We start from the raw sequence: 21,513 nt of genomic DNA, 5'->3' as shown, positions 1-21,513 counted from the left end.
AGTGGGTTCAAGATGTCCACTGAATAGGTAGCTGGAGAGCTGTGAAAACCGTTTCCAAATGTCATCTCAAGCAGTGCTTCTCAGAGTGCTTCCCGACCCCTGGGAAAACAAGTACGATGCCTTGGCTCCAGAGAGCTTAGAAACCACAGATCTAGTCTTTTGGTGCATGTTGCAACGTTCTTTCATCGTCAGGCATTTCAAAGCCTACCGTTTAAACATGTTTAACAGTTCATCAAATTGTTGTGGGGGTGGTGGGAAAGGACAGATAAGTGGTTGGGTATAGGTACAAATAGGTGCAGGAGGAGGTGCTTTTGGGTTACCCCGCCCCCAGCCCCCTAAAACAAAATGATCTGTCAAACAGGTTTAAATGGCAGGCTTTGAAATGCCTGATGATGAAATGACATAGAACCGTTGCAACACCAGCTGAAGATTTTAAATAAGGGTATAATCGATCGTTCCAGCTGGAGTGTGCATCTTTCCCTCTCTGGGAGCCTTTCAAATGACATTTTAGACAAATTGGCAATCCAACTGTGCAGCTGTCAAGGAGACCACTGTTGCACAAGGCATCTTTTTTTACATTTCTGGTCATCACAAGAGTAAAATCTGTTAAAAAGTGGCATTTTAGGCTCAAAGATCAAACAAGTTAAAACCTTGTTTTGAAAAATAATAAAATAAAAACGCCCTTATATGAGGACTTAGGTGAAAAATGTAGAATGAAAACATTTTTCTGTACTGTAAAGATGCTTGCATCAAACAATTTTAATTAAAAGAATGAAAACAAAGCAAATGAGAGTCAAACATAGGTGTATCACAGGTCTTTATGCTAAACATAGAGATTACTGGTACATAATTACTCTGCAATAAACAGAAATTCACACAAACTATACAAATTTGGTGGGAAATGGGCAGAACACCCATTACAATTCTTTACAAGTTTGAGCATTACAGAGTCAGCAGTGAAAGCTTTAGAGATTATTTTTCCAACACAGCAAGGTTAATTGTCGGACTTCTGTGAGAAGGGCATTTCATGTTGAAGCTCCCAAGAAAGGATTGGTTAAGATTACATTCTGGGGATTAAAAGATCATGTTTAACAGACTTCTCAAACCTGGTGCGACTTGAAATGTTGCATTTTATTTTCATGTGCATTAGAAGCTTCCTGTGAATATTTATTTTCATTAAAAACAATCCCATTTTTGTTCAAGCATCCACTTAAGAATTTATAGAGAATCTGGCACTAGAGGATAAGGACGCTTAACTCAGTAACACAGCTTTCAGGGGGAATCATGGTGGTCTCTGGGGGGGCAAGCCACCACTGAAATGCTAATTGAGAGCTTTGCCCAACAAAAAGAGAGCACAAAACAATGCATTTTTCACAATAAGAACTGGTTGTGGTTTTCTTCTGATAAATTCATGGATGAACAATTGGATTTGTGCCGCTCAGCTTTTGGTAGAAAGAAAGAATGGTTGGTTAATTTTCAAAGAGAGTGATCAAAAAGCAATATTGAAGAAACATTGCATTAGGTGTTGGAATTTGGCATACACCCTCTAAAAAGCTGTGGGTGCTTGAATTCGATAATCATTCTGAAGTTGAGTGCACTAGGCTAAGGTTTTGCCATGAAGTGTCTCTCAAAATAATAGCAAGTGTTATTCTTCACTCCTGCAATATGCCAAATCTAGTAGCCAGTAGCAGTCGCAGATTCTTTTTTATATGGAGCATGTCTGGGGCTTCTTGGATTAGTGTCTTAACGGTTTACTTTTACACATGCCACGCAAGTCATTTTTTGAGACGAGTAAGATAGGCTAATGTTGCATTACTAATCTAATGCATTGAACGGTTTTATCAACACCACTTCACAAAACTTCTTTAGCAAGTGTGTTTGGTTTCACTTTGTGGTCTTTCACCTTAAAAGCAGCAAGTCTTAAAACATTTTATAAATAATATGTCACACTTTCTTCAACATTGTTATTGCATCAACATCCAACTCCCTACGTATATCCTGCTATGTTCTTCAATGGAGTGGTCTGGGGAAAATACGAATTAAAAAATGGTAGCTTTGCTCAATCTCAGTCCCAAAAGTCACGTTGTCACATTCCCCCAAGTTTCATCTCTGACAAGACACCTTTCTCCCATACCAAGCAAGACCTACTGCGCAATGGAACCTTACATCATTTCTTTTAACAAGGTGGTTCTTCTATGGGCATCCTCAAAGTTATGCACGAGTTAAGTCTGGGCACCTGTGTCTTGGTATTACTGTCCCCAGGTTTGGTCTGGTTTTGTGTACATGGCAAAAAATAAAAAACACAAATCATTTGAGGGTTTGAAAACATTAAGACCATTCAAATGTAACAAGTTCTGTTTGCAAAACTTGCAATGGGCCCAAGTTACCGGTAGTTCATATGTTTGCACCTTTATGGGCAAACCAACGTTCTTGATTGCTTCGTTGACACATACTGGCATGTCTGCTGCTTGGTGTAAGATTTTACTTATCCTATAATGGCTCTAATGATAGTTCATCAGTAGTTTGAAGGAGACAGTACAAATTGGAGACTGATTCTTGAACTACAGGCCCGTTTGTGTGCTTTATCTCCAATTAATGGCTGGTGAGCTAGTTGTTAGGCTGGTATAGAACCTTGCAAGCAATCGCCCTATTTTCTGGAAAGAATTGCCTCATACGTTCCTTTATTCTGTGTTCTTTCAGATCAAACTTTAGTCTTTTGTAACATTCAGTACATGTTTTTACAGGACATTCAGATTTTCCTTGTTTGGCACTGTTTGCAAACATGTGATTTACCTTATTCCCATGTGATATACCTTATTGCAAAGGTAGTGCATGCTGGATTGATGTACTGGACAACATCGAACATCCTTTTTCCTTTCAGCATTTCTGTGCCACAGGTACAGCGTTTAATGGTGCAGCTGTTGAAATACTGGCCGTTTATTGTGGGGCCATCAGCAGAGTTTAGAATTAACAGTAGAAAAGAGATTTAATTGCATTTTAACGCGCAATACTGTGGCAACCCCATCCCAACTCGTTGACCATGGGAACCTTTTTCTATTGGATGTGGCGCACCAGTGGATTCTTCTTTCTGCCATTTAGTAATGTTTGCGTACGAGTGCCACTGCATCAAGCCCCACGTGGACAAAGTACTGAAGTTAACACCCCATTCATGTTTGCTTAAATTGAGCAAGAAATTCTAACTATAGCTTTAAAACATCACACCAATTCGTTTTTTCTCAGTGTCTTTTCTAGCATCAGATTGGAGCTAGTTCAAAATTTAGTATACAGATTAGGTTTTTGCCCGTTTTTTTTTCTTATGCACAGACAGTCCAATTTTCTACCTTTCTATAAATCAACGCACGCGCTTCCGTTTTGGCGCTGTGTGTGTCCTCTCATGGTTAGTCAGACTAATTTTGTGACTGAAGCTTGTCAGACATGTATTGCACTGGTAAGGTTTCTCTCCTGTGTGGGTTCTCTCATGCTGAGTCAGATGAATTTTCTGACTGAAGCTTTTATCACATTCTTCGCACTCGTAAGGTTTTTCTCCTGTGTGGGTTCGCTCATGATTTGTGAGATGGATTTTCTGAGTGAAACTTTTTTCACAGCGATCACATTGATAAGGTTTAAATCCCTTGTGTATTTTCTCATGCTGAGTGAGACTATATTTTTTGCAAAAACCTTTCTGGCATACACTGCACTGATGAGGTTTTATTCCTGTGTGGGTTTTCTGATGCTTAGTAAGATTGCTTTTATCACTGAAGTTTTTATCACACTCAGTACACTGATAAGGTCTTAGTCCAGAATGTTTTCTCTCATGCTGTGTTACTGTGATTTTCTGACTGAAACGTTTCCCACATTGGGTGCACTGAAAAGGTTTATGTTCCAAGTGTGTTCGCAAATGCTGAGTCAGAAGTGATTTGAGACGAAAGTGCTGATCACATTTAGGGCATTGATATGGTTGTGATGCCATGCAACTCTTCTCCTCAAGCCTCATATTCAACTCATAACCTGCGTTTGGCTCACTTGGAGTATATTGGTATGTTTTTTCTCCAATATGCATCGTCTTGTAGATTATGAGCTGTCCATTTGGACTGAAATTATTCTTCGTATTAGTACTTGTATTTGGCTCCTCATTTTCTGGTTGGCTTGGTTGACAAATTAGAAGAGTTTCTTCACCCTCACTGCTCTCACATTTGATATAGGTTTCAACTATCTGTACTTGAGGGGTTTGTATAATGTAGCATACTGGATTACATGAATCATTTTGGATCTCAATAGTTCCTTCCACTTCTTGTTCCGAATCCACTCCAGGAGTTACATGGGTTACAGTAATTATTTCCTGCTCTTCGCTCTGGAGCATTGTCATTTTATTTTGTAGAAAACTTGTTGCAGGTCACTGAATCAGGATCTCGATTTTCTGTTCATGTTTCAGTTGCCTGAGGAAAGAAAAAGAATGTCTTTTAGCAGATGTCATTCTGCATGGTAGACAAGTGATGCAGGAAAACATTTAGGTGTACTTCTGACAAGGCTGGACAGCATTGAAGCATTCAGGGGTGAAACCTTGAGACAAGTGGAATACACCATTTCTATATTGTATTTATATATTTTCAATAAACGAAATAAAGAAACAAATAGCTACAATTGGTAGAAAACTGAATACATGCTATATCATAAAAGCGAAACTTCTATTAAATATAGTAACAAGACCGATCCCAAAGTAATATCCTTTGAAAGTGAATCCACCACTAAACTAAGTGATCAAAAGACACAAACAAGAGACACAGAAAAAACAACCATAAACACTCCGGTGATCTCCTTACCCGGCAACATACAGTAACATGCAACCCAAATTATCCATATCACTCATTAATGGATGCCCATAAATCGACATACGCCTCCGTCCTGTTCTGCCTTGAAGCCTTGACCTTATCAGACTTTTCAGCTCGTTTACACAATCATCCACCTGTGGTTTCTTTCTCATCTTCCAAACTTTCATCATCTGCTTTCCTGCCACCATTAATGACAGGTCAAACCAACAATAGTGACCATGAGCAACCATACACCGACCTATTTTGGAGAGCAAGATAGACGGCACTGGCAACAGAGGAAAGGACCATTATTAAAATCCAACATATCCAGACCATCCTGCCAGAAAGCATGCACTCGTCTCACTAGCCGTGTAATAAACACCACAAATCATTATCCAACAGACCCAATCTATGCAGCATGTGTGCAGCAGACCAGTATAATCATCCCAGTATCTTTTGGTGCATCAGTCTCAAATTCAAATCCATTTTCGCTCTAGAACCCACCCTCTGCATACATTCCTAGTGCTCAGTAACAATATTGCAATCCAACTCAGTCTCGGCAGCACATCCCTAATGCTCAACATATGCTGGCCTCACAGGTATCAAGCCAAGAAACGTAGAAACCATGCACGGTGGCGGGTCAAAAACATTACATAACGAGGGTCTGTCCTCCAGTGGTTGTGCAACAATTCCAACCTAAGTAATGGTAGCCTGTTAAGCACCCTGTACCTATCCAGCTCTCTCCTCATTAGGTGAATATTGTGGCGCAATGCAGCAAAACTCTCAAATTTATCATTCTCACGACAGCGCCAATTTTCAAAATCCCTTTCACGAACCCTCCCTTGGTCCCCCCCTAACTCCGCCAATTCAGAGATCAACCTGCAACGCTGGATTATGCCATAGCAAAACCTTCTAGTTTAACCACCAAGTCCGCTCATTGTCCCAAAACCAGGAAATATGCGCAATTTGTGTGCCTTCAAGGGAAGGCAGTCTTTTACTCACGGACGGAACCTGCTCAAAGGAATATACATTATTCAGGGTATAAGGTAACACCATGTCCCTCTCTAAATCCAGCCAACCTGCAACCAACCAAGCTTTCTCCCGACAAATCCACCATCTTTGATACTGCGCACCAACATAAATCGCAGAATCCTATGTTGGTTACAGCCCCCCAGATAAGGAGTGTACTAGCCCTTTTTATGCAACAAAATCTCCTAAATAAGCTACATTTAATGGTTCCTTCCGGATCATTTACGCAGGTAGCACACACCAGTTTCTTGTGAAGTACATCTTTGGTCCAGTAGGTGGAACTGTTGCACTGCAGTTTAACAAAAAACGGATGTCAGTTCAGAAACGGTAACACCACGGCCAAATTAATTGATCTGGTTGGTGGCTAGAGAGAACGGCGCAGGCAGTATGGGCACTTCATCGTGGTAACCATCACACGTGATCTTTTTAAAAAGGTAGCATGTTGCAGCAGGAAGCACAGTTATATTATAACTCCCCTCAACCCACACATCTCTGCCCACAGAACTAATGCCATCAGCAGCATTTTATTTTGGTATACATTTGTTTTATTGTTTTACAACAACACGGACAGGCATACCCATCACTCAAACATACAATCAAGCATAAATCAAAAGGTTTGGTTTGTCATTCCAAACCAGAAGCATGGAGCAGGATAGCAGCATTTTGGCAAGCGACGCCCGTCTCCCTTCCTACCAGTGGTCTCTGGGGATCTGTCCCTGGGGTGTAAGTAGGCAATGCCGGAGGGAAAGCACAACCTGCCGTAGCGCCTGTGAGCAGACACTGTGTATACAGTTTCTCGATGGCTGTAGCGGTTTCCAGGATTGGGCAGTGGCTCCACAACCAAAGTGCATTCAGGCTGCCATCAAAAAAAGGCTTAGGTTACAGGAAGATTTCTCACAGCAGCCAAGAGCCATGAACCCTTGTTGATTGCGAGCGCACCTCTATGGTATGCACGACCACAGTGTATTGCTGCAAGGCCGCACACAATGATACTGCTGCCGAACACCCTTGTGCCAAGAGCTGAAGAACTGGTGTGTGAAATGTCCAGAGGTGGAAAGCAACCACAAGTTCTACAAATGGGCCCCCTTCTTTTACTTTGGAATTGTTCAGTTAACTTTTTTCTGGTTCAATGTATGCTAAACCAACCATGCTAAAAACATAACTTTTTTTGTTAAATTAGCAGGGCAAATATCTTTTCTAAAGTGTGCGTACTAACTGACCCCCACCCATGTAAAGAATTAGCTTTAGAAATTGTTCACAAAGAGAGGCACTGCGACAAGGGTCTCGTCAACATAAAATCAGTAACTTTTATGGTCTTTGTCACTTGAATGTCGACGCATAAGGGAATCCTGGGCTCTCTAGAGTGGACCACACTGAGAACTCCAACCTGTTCCCAGACTAAGACTCTACAGAAACTCTATAATAGGTTGGAGTGCAAATATTGGCTCGATCCTAAAAAGGAGGATTTGATCAAGAAATAAATGTTATTCAATTTCTGATACAAAAATTAAAACAACCTACCAAAGTAACCATCTCCAAAGTGCTTTTAGATGCATCATTCCACCACCAAAGTGACCCATGAATCATAATACACTACAATGCCAGATATTCTATTTCACCGTCTTAGGCGCCCCGCTTTGATGGTTGATTTAAAAATTGCGTGATATCCTTTAAGCACCGGAGAGTGCCCTAAAAATTCTTCACTGGCACCTGGATCAAATTAAAATCCCTCTATCATCCACAAGGCTGTCTGGGGCCGGGGACCACAATATCTGCAACTCTCGCTTACTAAATATTCCCCCTTTAGACCTCTACGCTCCTTTAGCACCAACTCCATGTGTGTGAAGCATTTCGCTAAACAGAGGGCAGGCGGTCGATCACTTCCCTCAGCTGGCTCCCCTTCTTTGGAACAGCCCCCATCCCCCCCCCTCCCTCTCCCTCTTGAGCAGGACTTTAAATTCCGGAAGAGTCCCTCTTCTCTTCACTAGTTGCTGGTTAGGTGTTCAGGGCCCTTATGCATCCTCAGGGCCCTGACCTCCCACACCGAATTGACCCAGCTACCCTCCATCCTCAGCACTTGCCTCAGCTCACCCTCCACCCTTGGAGGCTCGCACTTATCCTACATGCATTTCACCCGTTGCTCACCCATAAGCACCTATCCCCATTACCTCTCCCTTCTGAACACTCAAAACATCCAACCCACCCCCACTGTATTTAATATTATTTGGTATTTTAATGTTTTCTCATTCCTTGTACCCTCCCTGTTGCCCTGTGGGGGCTTTGAAACAGTATTTACTTCCTGTAAAGCGAACAATAAAATAGGCCTCTGGTTACAGCCAAGTACACGAAACATGACATGTTGAGCTAGTGAGCAAAGAATGTTTAATTGCCCTTAAATTTAGTGCAGCGCCTAAAGCAGTGAAAATGAATATGTCTGGCATTGTAGTATATAAAGATTCACAAGTACTTTTTTTGTTGGAATCACGCACTTTGAGATCGAGCTATGTTTGTAGGTTGTTTTAATGTTTGGATCTGAAACATTAAGTGAGAGAGTGAAAAGTGAAAACGGGGGCAAAAGGTTCCAAGTGTTTCTCACACAGCTCCACGGATATGTTTGGACCAGTAGTGCACACAGTACCACAGTAAGAAACTACCATTTGTGCCTGATCAAAAGAAGTAAATATGTATCTTTTAAAGTGTATAATAACTGGATACAAAGAAATTATTTAAAACTTTTTTTTAACTGTGAATTAGACTTATATTTTCACTCACTAAAAAAAAAGGGAGTAAAAACCTACCACTTCACAATCTTAACTGGAGCACTGCCACTGCCCCACAGAAAAACCTGGAAAATCTGATCAATCTTCCATAAATTCTTCTTTGAAAAGTTCAGCAGAAGCAAATGCATAACAAAGACCTTTAGGAAGACGTGCCATCTTTATTGCGTTTATTTTAGCCCAAATGCTCAATTGCAATCTCTCCCATTTTCTCACATCCTTCATTGGAATCAACATTCAAATCCAACAACTTTTTTAGATTACATATATCCAGGCATTTTATGCACTCATCCAACCATTTACAGTCCCAGGAGAATCAAAAGGAGAACTCTCTCCCAGTTGGAGTTAAAGTTCGTCAGACATCAACCAAATCCAAGTTCTACAGGAAGCAATCAAGATCCCTACTCGCCCTAATATGCCACTGAGCGATCCAACCTGCAATCCAATACACAGTCTACCCAGAGTTACCCTGCAACAGAGAAGATAATTTTGAAAAGAAATTGGCCACTGGCATACATGGTCCATATACACAGCCAATGAAGTACTGTTGAAATAAATATCCGCTAGCAATAATCTCTCTCTCTCTCTCCCTCTCTCTCTCTCCCCCCCCTCCCCGCCCCTCATCTCTCAAATATACCACAAAAGATCAGACAAAGCGCTCCACACCTGCAAATCTCATTCCGACTAGAATGGGGTACCATATACCAAGCACACATACACAAGACAACACTAATGGGCATATTTACATCACTAAAGTCGATCCTACCCATGTCCTCCAGATTACTGTGCCTCTGCTAAAATATAACCAAATCTCCCACCACTTTCCCCATCCTCTTCAGCTACCAACATTCCTCCCAACCGCACCAAAATCATGCATTGCATATTGAAGCATCATAATAACACACCCAATGTATTATATGTAAATGTTGAAGGTATTTGTACCGCGCACCGTCACCAACGGAATTGGTCCCCAGGTGGATCTGTAAATGATAAAGGTGGGATGGGTTAGTAAGGTGAAGGAGGGAGTAGGATAGTGAGAGGAGTGGTGTTCTGTTGGCAACTTCAGCTCAGTATACACCGGGTGCTGAGCTTTGGTGCGGGTATCGGATCGGAGTCAGTCTGCGTGTGCTGTTCCGGCTTATGTGTTGTTGCAGTGTTGTGAAGTGCGTGCGGCTTGTTGTGCGAGAGATGGTTGTGTGAGTTTGAGTGAGATAAGTATGCAGAGTTTGAGCTTATACTGTTTAGTGGGTTACTTGGCCTTTACCATGCTAACATTCACAGTTCTGTCTGAGTGTGGCACTTGTTGGCCCTTACATTCCCGTCTAGACGCGGCGCGGGCCGATGTTTAGGACTCCATCCAGGTGTGGTCATGCCAACATTCACACTTATCTAAATACGGCGCAGGCTAGAGAGATCCGCCCAGGTGTGGGTCTGCTAACATTCACAACTCCAGGTGTGGCACACGCTAGATTCACGTTTTTCCTAGGCGCGGGCATGTTGTCCTTCAATCAATCCTATCCAAATGTGACGCAGGCCAACATCTATCTAGGTGCGTCTGCCGGTCTGGATATGTTCGTCCGGTACGTATATCATAAATGAAGTCACAGAACGCACCCAAAAAAGAACTGGAACCCATGTTCAAAAGGTGCTAACAGATTAAAAATAGCAACAAAGTCAAATAATCTACAATTACATGAAACAATATTCAAACTGCAGCAATAAATTTCAGTGCCTCACTATTACCTCACTGCATATAAGGAATGAGCTGCAAGCAAATATAGTCCAAATGCATAAATCAGCTGCAACAATTGTGCAGTGCATACAAATGAATATACCTGCAAGTGTCAGTCTACAAGTGCCTAAAAGTAATGTAGTTGAATAAGCCTTACTATGCATTAAAAATCAATTCAGTTGCGGTTTAAACTAATCTAGTTGCAGAAATCAGAACACTGCATTATAGAATACACACTAAGAGTCATGTTACAAGAGTACCCACCCCTAGTTTAACTGCACCCTCAATACTCAATGCAGAACATGAGAAAAACATTGCCCAATAAATACAGACCCTCCAAATCCCACAAGGTTCAGATTAGTAATACAAAGCTATAACGAATCCACACAATATTCTCGTGTTAGGCAAAAATTGATGTAGTAACCCTGTGGGAGACTACACAACCCTTGTCCTCTTGCTATTAGGTAACCCACCTATTGATATAGGCCTTTACTACTCAAGTTGGTAGTGTGACTGAGCAGCCAGGCATCTCAAGAGGGGTAGATGTGAGAGGTAGAACTGTAGCAATGACATCCACCAATACAAGTAGCCAAAAATACTTACACACTAAAGGTTTATGTTATAAATAATTTAACAGTAGTTTTTAAATAAGCATTCTTTAAAAAGGGAAATATATGTAGCAATCAAATGCACTATAAAATACTTGTTCAGAATCAACACAAAAGCTAGTAGATACTCTTTAGAGATGCTTCTTACACACATCCTACAACCCCGAGGTGACTTCCCTAACAAGGACAGTAATGGCATTATCACTAGTACACTTTGTAGAAAGGAAAGTTTAAAAAGGAAGGAAAAGGTTGAACCGGTTCTCAGAGCATGTGAGCACTTTAAATCTTCCAATGAAATCTAGATAAAAACCTTTCCCAGCAATATTAGTTTAAAACCAATGTATCATCTATGTGGGACAGCAAGTACCAAAGTCAAATGGAATAGAAGAGTGAGTCTGCAGGGAGCAAGGACAGCCAAAGTCAATTGGAGAAAAGCCTATGGTGCTGAGGCATTTAGATCGTAAAAGTCTTGCAAAAAAGAGAATTTGTTGAAGCAAAATCACTGTATGGTCACAAGCTGTTACACTTGTGAAGGGTAGAGCTGAAATCAACTCTAGCAAAGCAGCTACTGCAAGTCTCAACTGAGAAGAGCAAGCTACAGACACTGAGGTAAGTACCCCAAGTAAGAACAGTACCTTTGGTTGAAGAGTGGTCGAGCTGGCTTCTGTCGTGCAGATCCTGTGTTCCTGGCCTCAGCCGTGGGGACAAGAGTGAGGACGTCTGGGGACTCCTGCAGCAGCAATTCGGAGGTCGTAGGCAGTTACGGCTCTTTTCGGCGTCAGCAGCGCTTTGTGGTTTCAACACTCAGTAAACAGCACCACTGCGGATCTTGGATATCAGTTGAGCTTCCTTCACTCGGGCAGGGAACTCTAGCTCTGGTTGTCCTGCTCGGCCGGATCACAGACGTTGCACTCGACTACAGATCTCTAGACCCCTGGCACTCTGTTCCTGCAGCAGAAAAGAAGCATAGCTAGTCAGGGAAAGTGTTCCAGTAGAGTTAGTCTCTGGGTTAGTTGGTCCAACTAACCCAAGGGAATAAGACGTCCATTCTGGAGCTTCTCTTGTCGATCAGAAAAATGAGTTTCAGCACAGCAGCAGGGCTTCACCAGGCAGTTCAACAGTCCAGGAGGATGCAGCAAGCTTCGTTCATGGTTACTCCGTTGGGTTTTTCTTCCCGGTGGTCAACTCAGTCTTCAGTCCCGAAAAGCCTTGCCTTTTAAGCAGGTTTCTCCCATTCATGCACAGCCTAGCTGTCACTCATACAGCAAGGTGTCTGTGCTGCAAGGACAGCCAACCAGCCAATCAGGACTGGGTGCATTCAGGCATTCCTAAAGACAAAGGACAGGGGAATTTTAGGAACCTCCCTCACTTCCTGCCCTTCCAGACACACTGGAGCCAGAGACGGGTTTCAGTACTGAAGCCTGCCAAAGGCAAAACAAACAAAGGGCTCAATTCTGGCTGGGCACGCCGAGTAAACCCCAAGACAGACCTCACAAACCAAAAATGGCGAAAAAAGAAGACCAGGGCCATTTTGACAAAATGGTCACCCATGGGTGCTATACTGCATCTGAGGATTCAGCCTGCGGTAGAAAAGCACAATGGTAGGAAAATTAAACCACTGCCACCAGCCATTTAAAGTAGTGAGGGTAACACAAAATATTACATGAGTAGGTAGGAAAAGGGGCTACTAAGTAACACCCCCCCCCCTGCCTCCCCAGCACTCCACATAAGATGGTGTGTGCTGGACCTACAAAGTGAAAAGGTAAGTAAAGTCAATTTCACTTTACTATTCTTGGGAACAGTAGTTCACACAAGAAAAGGTATTTAATCCTTAATCTAAAGGATTTCTCTGTGACACTGCATTGAAGGTGTTGGGTGTCACCATACAAAAAGTAGAGGTCTATGGAGTTTATCACCCAAAACCAAAGTAAACACATAATCCAAATCAGGTCAAAACACACGAGAGAGTGAGAAAAAGGGCTCACTCACTCCAGGGTTAAAATTAAAAAGTCCTGAAATCCAGCAAAAGAAGAGCTGGGGGTCTCTAAGGTTGAAGGGAATTAGCACAAAAATGAGAATTCTCCCCAACAGCTATTATAATAGCTAATAACATAATAAAATAATAATAACGTCTCCATTGGTCGCACTGTAGATTAGGTGTGCATGCCCGAACACCCATAGTGAAATATTAGCCCAGCAAGCATGTTCTATTCAGAGGAAATCCCCAGCCAGTGTCTCAGAAAATAGAGAACATCTCCTTATGCAGTCTCCAACCTTTGCATGTTGACCACCTTCCCAGGTAGACAGTATATGCAAGAACACAGCCAAATAATTAGCAGGATGTGTCCCCCCCCCCCCCCCCCAACAACAACCATCCCACCCAAGATAGATTAGCAGCCCCCCACCAGGGTCACCTTGTGATCACAATGCCAACATCGTACCTTTATGAGCACGGCTCAGGGAGAGACCACAATATTCCATCAAGAAATGAGGAAGAGAGGGAACATTCCTAAAAGGGAATGGGAGGGTGATGTGGGCGTATGTCCCCCAGATGGTCGCCTCCCACCCCCCCTCCCCCAAAATGTGGTCCTCCCTCATATAGCCACCCCAGGGTCAGGATCAGATAGCAGCAGCCATCCCCTGGCCACATGAGAAGAGGCTACCACGGGAAAAGGAGTGATGCCATCATCAGATTCATCAGTGTCCACACAGTAACGTTTGGTCAAAAGATAAGTTATTTTTCACATAGATGCCCTGCATAAGTTCTCCAGAAGAACACTAGTGAGCAAGACTGTTGTTGCAACCAGGACTAGCATGTATCCAAATTCTTACAGGAAGATGGCTTGCAGATTTCTGGTGTCAAAAACCAATGCAAGCAAAAATCCCTGCAAGGGGGCACCAGAGGCAGTTACAGTAGGGTGACCAGACGTCCTGGTTTTCCCGGGGAAATTGCCCTCCATCCCGCGACTCAGGAGTTATTTTTAATTTTACCGTCGGGGGTTTGCATGGTTGGGTGACTATGGAAATTAAAATTATTATAATTATTTTTCACAATGTTGGAGTTGGAGGATTGGCTCGAACCCCCAACCTTTCAGGTGCACGTCACAACACTTACTAACTGTGCTACAGAGACTGGCTTGGAAATAATTGTACAGCAGGCCATGTAATATGACTGAGTTATAGCAAACGCTTGTTTTGAAGTAACATGCCAAGATTCAGAGTCAAAACTGCACAAATTAGATCATATACAGTTTATAAAAAGGAGAAGAGCTGGAAATATGATTGGGTGGTGGTTGTGGGGACGTGTTGGGGGAGGGGTGGTCATTGGTGGGCTGCAATCTGGGAGTCCCTCTTTTATGTTGTTGGTTGTCCCGGTTTTCGTTTTGGAAATCTGGTCACCCTAAGTTACAGGCCTTCGCCACGGCCTGGTTTATTTATTTTATTTGGACAATGTTCCGACAAACGCGGTCCAAATTAATAAATAAACTGTGCCGTGGCCAGAGCAAGTCATGCCCTTGGCCCCCCCCCCGAGTAGCTCCCCCACCAGCAGAGGAGCGGGATGTGGGGAGGGCGGTTACTGCCACTGGTGCCCAGCGGCAGTTACAGGCCTCAGCCACGGCCTTGTTTTTTAAATTTATTTGGACAATGTTCTTCGGGTCCGTGGACCCGATTAATTATTTATTTCCGCAATGTTGACCCGAAAAACATTGTCCAAATAAATAAAAAACCAAGGCCGTGGCAGAGGAGCAGAACGGGGCAGGACTGTTACTGCCTCTGGTGCCCCCTGGTTATTTCCCCACCCATTGACTGTCTACTGCTAAACTAAACCCTATTGTCCTTACCACCCATTACCTGCCCTTCCCCACTCAATGCCCACCATCCTGGTATGTCTTAGAGCTTTCTCTATCAAACCGTAACATCAAGCCACTATTATTAATTAGTAGTCTGTTGTGAGTTAATGGCTTAATTGCGTTTGCAAATGTTTTACTGGTAAAATGAAAATGTCTTAAGTGTGCCTTTCCCCCACATCTGTTCCTCGAAGCAAAAGTCCTGTAAAAAGCAAGTACTGACAAAGTCAACGATTTTAGCTCGTTCTTAGGTTTTGGGTAGGACTTGCATGGTGGTAGTCATGATAATATAGTCATAGCTGGTCACAGAGGAAAGCATACCCAGTTACATCTTGGATACAGGTATTGCATAGACTTACAAGGTGGTGTGTGAGGGTATGACCCCTTATTTCCCCCGCCCTCCAGCACTATCTGAAATGTTGTCACGCCTAGTACGATAGTCGCTTGTTTTGTTCCTCCCTTCCCTTTCTCCACCACTCTCTCTCACCTTTTGTTTTCTCCAGCTCTACCAGAAATGTTGCCAGGCCTAAATCGGTAGTCGCCTCTGTTTCCATTTCCTTCCCACTCTCCCCCTCCCTTCCTTATCTATGTCTTAGCTCTTGCACTATCTGAAATGTCACCAGGCCGAGTACGATAGTTAATTTCACATCCTTACTGTTCATGGCCTGTAAGAATGTCATTAGGTCCTAAGTGTCACTCACTGGTGCGGGGAGAGACATGCTCCCTCTTACGGTCAATCTAGAAATTGTTTAGAACATCTCACATTGATAGATTACCCTACATTTGCATGCAATGAAGCAATAAAATAAAATTGCTGTGTTTACACCTGCAAAAACAGATGTCCGCGATTTTTTGAAAGGGGCAAATGGGAAAACACTGATAAACACAGATTCTGAAAATTTTTGAAAACACTGGAAAAACACCCCCAGAAGTAAAAAAAAAGTAAACCCCTAAAACAGGAAACCCTAAGTATAGTTGACAATATGGGATTTAGATACACCAACCTAAACGTTACTGTAAAGAATAGAGACAATACAGTGTTTGAATGTAGCAATACTGTAATTATATAACAACTTAAAGGAATTGATGCATTTAAAAAAAAAATAAAGTTATCATGCGCTTGCATGTTGCCTTCCCAAAAGGCCCCTTTGGGACTCCTCCTCCCCAGCCCCCGGGGGACACTTCTTACACCCCCACCCTCCCTCCTTTTCACTGCATTTGCACACTTCAAATGTCACAAAGCCTAGTAGGACCACTTTGTTTTATTCTTCATTCATTGTCTTTTCCACTGTTTGCTCCCTTCCCTTTTGCCTTGTGGAGCTTTGAAACACTGTCTTGCTGTATAAGCGCCATATAAATAACCAATAAATAAAATACAATAATCAAACATATACTGGTCTTTGCCAGACAAGATATAGTTAGCTTAATCACCCCCATTACTTATGGTTTTCAATTATTTGAAGAAGAAAAAAAAAAGAAAATGTTGCCTAGCACTTCCACACAGGCCTTTGGCACTTCCGAGTGAAGGAGAAGAGGACTGCTGCACCGCTCACCATTAGGCCCTCTGAACTTGCAGTGAACAGAGAAAAGAAAGTGGAGCGAGCCATGCAGGCAAGAGCAATGCAGAGCTATCGGTGCAGATTTTGTATTTGTATTTTGAATAGTGTAACCTAAATAGCAAAATTTGCTACACAAGTGTCAATTCAATTAGTAATCCTACAGAACTGTATAGCAAATTGCTATGCGACACTGCTTATTTTATGCCTTGCAGTGCATGTTTTGATAGCAGCCAGAAGCAGAAGAGTTACAAACTATGTTTAGTACGCTTGACCTTGTGTGCTTTTTCGGAATAAGTGAGGATGTTAACGAGGGGAAAAAAACCTAGTGGGAAGTAGGGAAAGAAAGAGCGGGGGTAGGAAACACCCTCAGGTGGACAGGTATCATTTTTCCTTGTTTGAAGAGGTTCTATTCTAGTTTCAAAATCATGGAAAGGTTAACCTTGGTCCATTTCAGTCTGTAGCAGTTTAGTAAACTACAGAGCCACACCTCGAGCCATTTCCTGAAAGTACAGTGGGCCTCTCCCATGCAAAGCTGCTAGGGTAGTGAGTTCCAGGGTTTGGTAGTCAGTAGGGAGAAAGAGGCTATTTACTGCAAGTTTCTCCTGAAGCTCTGCAATGCCTCGAGAGCAGCAGTATTGGACCTCGAAGTCCTCAATGGTGTATAATGCTGACATTGGTGGTCGATGCAGAGGGTTTTTGAGCGTATTCCTTATGAGGGGGAGCCAATAGATATGTGAGAAACCGAGATAGAGACCGTTTGTGTACTTTAGTCTTGATAGAACTAGTAATGTCACAACCATGATCCTGTGGGTAAAAGACAGACAAGGCATGATCTGTTGCAGTGTGCAAAGCTGGGATAAGCACTTTTGACAATGGGTCCAACCTGTGGTTCAAGCAGGAGGGTACGATCCATTGTATTTCAGAGGTTCTTTACAGAGGCTGATGGTATTGTACATGGACCAATATGGAAGGGTTTTTACAGTATTAGTAAGCACCATTATGGTATCCTTTGGGACACTAATTTGACCCTTAGTTTTCCTAAATATAGGAAAAGCACAGAACCAAAAGACCCATGGCAGATGGGCTCAGTCCGAGCACAGCCCCGTCGTCTGGGCTTGTTTCGATAGATCCTATCGCTAGACTGGGCATGTGGAACTACATATTGCATGGTATTTGGGGCCAGCGTGGATGGTTGGCTGCCAAAACCTTTTAAGTGCCTTTGCGTTTTAGAAGGGCCGACTTACGCTAGTCCCCAAATGTTTTGGCATATCTACAGGAGAATCTAATTATGCTGTTCCTTTGCTGGAATTCTGCAGTCTACTTCCCTGCGCGAGGATTTGTAGGACCTTGTCTCCCCATACTGTCTGGTCCTGTGTCCTTTCCATGAAGCAGGGTTTCTGTCTTGGCTGCTGAGTGTCGTTCCTCTGCTGCCCGTTCGTTGGTTCTGGGTTCAAGTCCTGGGTGGCCAGATACTGTAGGCTTCCCTACAAGAGAAGCTCTTTACTCACTGGGTTGTTCTATGATTCCTGGGTTGTCTTTTCAGGAATTTCCATCATTTGTACTCACCTCTGGGCCATGGGTATGTGAGTTATGCAAGAAACCGGTTCCATGTGATTTCATAGAGAAAACATTCAATTCTATTTCGATTTCCCTTTTTCTACCCATTCATTAGCTTTTATAAAAATGTACTGCAACTAGGTGTAGGTCACATTTAGCTCCGGCGTGGGAAGGGTCTGCCAAAGCTCCCTTTACAGTTTTGTACATTTAATGTAAAACCCTTTACTAGAGCGTATATATTTTCAGTATATCTGTAGTATCTTCTCTTGATGTGTCTATTGGGACTCTAATTGTACCTATTCAGCAGCCTTGTTACCTTCTTTGGAGTGATTTCCGACTGCTCTGCCACAGATGAAATTACTTAACCCTGGCAATGTTCTTTCTGATGGATGTTCCTCCCACAGATCCACTTGAGGGATTGCCCTAAGCTTCAACAGGTTTATATGTAGTTTGGTCCGCGGATTGTCATATCATCCAGGTGAGATCCCACTCCGTGAGAGCGAGGAGTCTGCTACTACAGTCATCTCTGGCCATGGTTGCCAGAAAGGTTCCCCTTCAACACATTCTCCTTGCAAGTCCACCACAGGAGATGCTGTGCAACCTCATTCAGGGCGCAAAGAAGGTCTGTCATCTTGCCGGTGTACTGAGACCATTGAGATCCGAGGGCCCTTTGTAAGGATGTCATCCTCAGACAGGCCACCGGCACCAGGACAATGCAGGATGCTATGAGACTGAGCAACCGTAGAAAAATCAAAAGCCGCAAGATGTTGGGCCTTCTGAAACTGGTTTACCATCTGGAACATATATGGAGCCTTTTCTTCGGATGGCGACCGTTTCCCCGAAGAAGAGACCAGGACTTCCCAGATGGATTGAAGCTTTGAGAAGGTGTCATGTGGGACTTGAAATTGAGGGAGAAGCCCAATCTGTGGAGGGAGGGCCCAGTGATGCCGAGATGTTCCAGAACCTGTTCAGAGCTTGCTCTCCAATCAGCCAATCGTCCAGATGGGGATAGATGTGAATCCCTCCACTACTTAGATTTGCTGCTACTAACTCGGTGAAAACCCTGAGGGCAGAGGGGAGCCCGAATGGCAGAACCTGAAATTGAAAATGAGAAATGCCAATGGTGAACCTCAGGTACTTCCTGTGCTTGGGATGACAATGCATTACTTACCGTAAAAGCATTTCTGATGGTTGTATCTGCTTAGATTCACATGCTGTGCATAGGTCCGACATCCAGTGGTCACTGCGGAGTATTGCATTTTGTTTTTCGTAGTCGAAAAGGGGACGTCGACAAGGCGTGTCTGTAACACTTTCCCTATAGTGACGTGCGTTGTACCCACAATCCCTCACGCGTCGAGGTCCCTCTGTTTGTATTTTTTCTGCCCTGTGGGAGCCTTCTATACGTGAGTGAGTACAGAAAAGAGAGAGAGATGTAGAAAGATGTCTATGTTCCTTCCATCCGAGCAGGGAGGAAGGGTGGGCGCATGTGAATCTAAGCAGATACAACCATCAGAAATGCTTTTACGGTAAGTAATGCATTGTCTTCTGATGTTTGTTAATCTGCTTAGAATCACATGCTGTGCATAGACTAGCGAGCAGTACCCGGAGTTGGCGGTGGGTTATGAGAAGGAACAGTAGAGAAAAGATGTCTCAATACTGCCTGTCCCACCTGGGAGTCAGATCTAGAGTGTGCATCTAGACAGTAGTGTTTTGTAAAGGTGTGCACAGAACTCCAGGTAGCCGCTTTGCAGATGGACTCAAGGGGAACATTTGCAATGAACGCTATGGAAGCCCCAGTGCCTCGAGTGGAATGTGCTCTTGGCTTGAAGGGTAGTTCTCTCTTAGCAAGAGTGTAACAGAGAGTGATGCATTGAACAATCCATCTAGATATAGTGGACTTTGAGACTGCATCTCCTTCTCTTCCTGCTGCCACCGAGACAAAGAACTGATTAGTCTTTCTCAGTAGTCTGGTTCTTTCCGTGTAGAACATGACAGCTCTGTGTACATCTAGTGTATGCAGACTTTTTTCTCCCAAGCTGGAAGGGTTTTGAAAGAACGTTGGTAGTTCTATTGATTGGTTTACATGGAATTTCGAGATGAATTTTGGTGCAAACCTTGGGTGTGTGCGTAGAACCACCTTATCCCTGTGACCTGTTACGAAGGGGTCTAGAACAGAAAGAGCCTGTAGTTCACTTACTCTCCTAATGGAGGTGATAGCCATTAGGAAAGCAGTCTGAAGAGTGAGGTCTTTAAGAGTTGCCTTGTGCATGGGTTCAAAAGGAGGGCCCATGAGTCTAGAGAGTACCACATTTAAGTCCCATCCGGGAGCTGGGTTAGCTATCGGAGGGTGTATTCTCTTTACCCCCTCCATGAAGGCTTTGATAACTGGTATCTTCCACCACGACACTTTGTTGGGAAGTGGTGTATGCAGAAAGTGCAGCCAGGTGGACTTTAATGGAATTGAACACTAGACCTGAATCCAGTAAATGGGTCAAGTACAGAACAATGTTTGTGGGAGAGCAGTCAACCGGGTTGATGCTCTTACGTCTACACCTGATGACAAATCTTTTCCACTTGCTAGAATAGCAGTGGCGAGTATTAGGTTTTCTGGCTTCCCTGAGGATGTCCATACATCTCTGCGGGAGTTGTAGATGTCCAAATTCTATGATCTCAGGAGCCAGGCTGCTAAGTTCATGGTCTGAGGGCATGGATGCAGTGTCCTGCCCTTGTCCTGTGACAGCATGTTGTACGGGCAGGGAAGTTTCACTGGGGGAGATAGGGACATCTCCATCAAGTGAGCGAACCATGGCTGCCGGGCCCACATTGGGGCCACTATTATCATGGTAACCTGCTCCTGGTGCATCTTGTGCACCACCTTGTTGAGAAGGGGAGTCGGGGGGAAAGGCGTAAACAAATTTCCCTGACCATTGAATCGACAGACCGTTCCCCTTGGACTGGTTCTGGGGGTACCTGGAGGCGTAACTTTGGCATTGTGAGTTCTCCAGAGTTGCGAACAGGTCTATTTCTGGGAATCCCCATTGCGGGAAGACGTCCAAGACGATGTCTTTGTGCAATTGCCATTCGTACTCTTCGGGCAGGGGGGGGGGGGGGGGGGGGGGGGGGGTGGGGGGTTGTCTCTGCTGAGTTCGTCTGCTAGCAGATTGAGTTCCCCTGGTACGTGTTGTGACAGTAGGAAGATGTTGTGTTTGAGAGCCCACTTCCATATATTCTGGGACAGCTTGGACAGTCCTGGAGAGTGGGTTCCCCCTGCTTGTTGATGTAGTACATGGCTGTGGTGCTGTCTGTAAGGACCATCACTGTCTTCCCTTGTAGGTGTTCCTGGAAGGCTTTTAGTGCTTTGAACACCACCAGAAGCTCCAGTAGGTTTATGTGCTTGGATGCTACGTTCGGAGCCAACACTCCGTGAGCAGTTTGATGGGATAGGTGAGCCCCCATCCTGTGAGGGATGCGTCCGTGGTTAGAGTGGCCTCCACCGCGGGTGTGGCAAAGGGTTTCCCTATTATCAGGTTTTCCTTTGTCCACCACCGTAGCGAGAGAACCAAGGCTTGCGAGACCACCACTAGATCGTCCCATT

General features: G+C 43.7%; 1 protein-coding gene across 3 annotated transcripts in view; it reads right to left on the bottom strand.

Moving 5' to 3' along the window:
• Nucleotides 1-800: 800 nt before the first annotated feature.
• LOC138583268 (zinc finger protein 135-like) overlaps nucleotides 801-21,513 on the bottom strand; it is a 118,387-nt gene continuing 97,674 nt past the window's right edge. For all 3 annotated transcript variants that reach the window (XM_069655354.1, XM_069655352.1, XM_069655353.1), the window contains exon 3: nucleotides 801-4,436. In XM_069655354.1, the coding sequence (XP_069511455.1) occupies nucleotides 3,353-4,366 (1,014 nt within the window). In that variant the 5' untranslated portion in view covers nucleotides 4,367-4,436 and the 3' untranslated portion in view covers nucleotides 801-3,352. The remainder of the gene's footprint in view (nucleotides 4,437-21,513) is intronic.

This window comes from Ambystoma mexicanum, chromosome 3q, assembly GCF_040938575.1.
Source record: "Ambystoma mexicanum isolate Mex_15411 chromosome 3q, UKY_AmexF1_1, whole genome shotgun sequence".
Classification (NCBI taxonomy): Eukaryota; Metazoa; Chordata; class Amphibia; order Caudata; family Ambystomatidae; genus Ambystoma; species Ambystoma mexicanum.
This window is presented reverse-complemented; position numbering and strand designations above follow the sequence as displayed.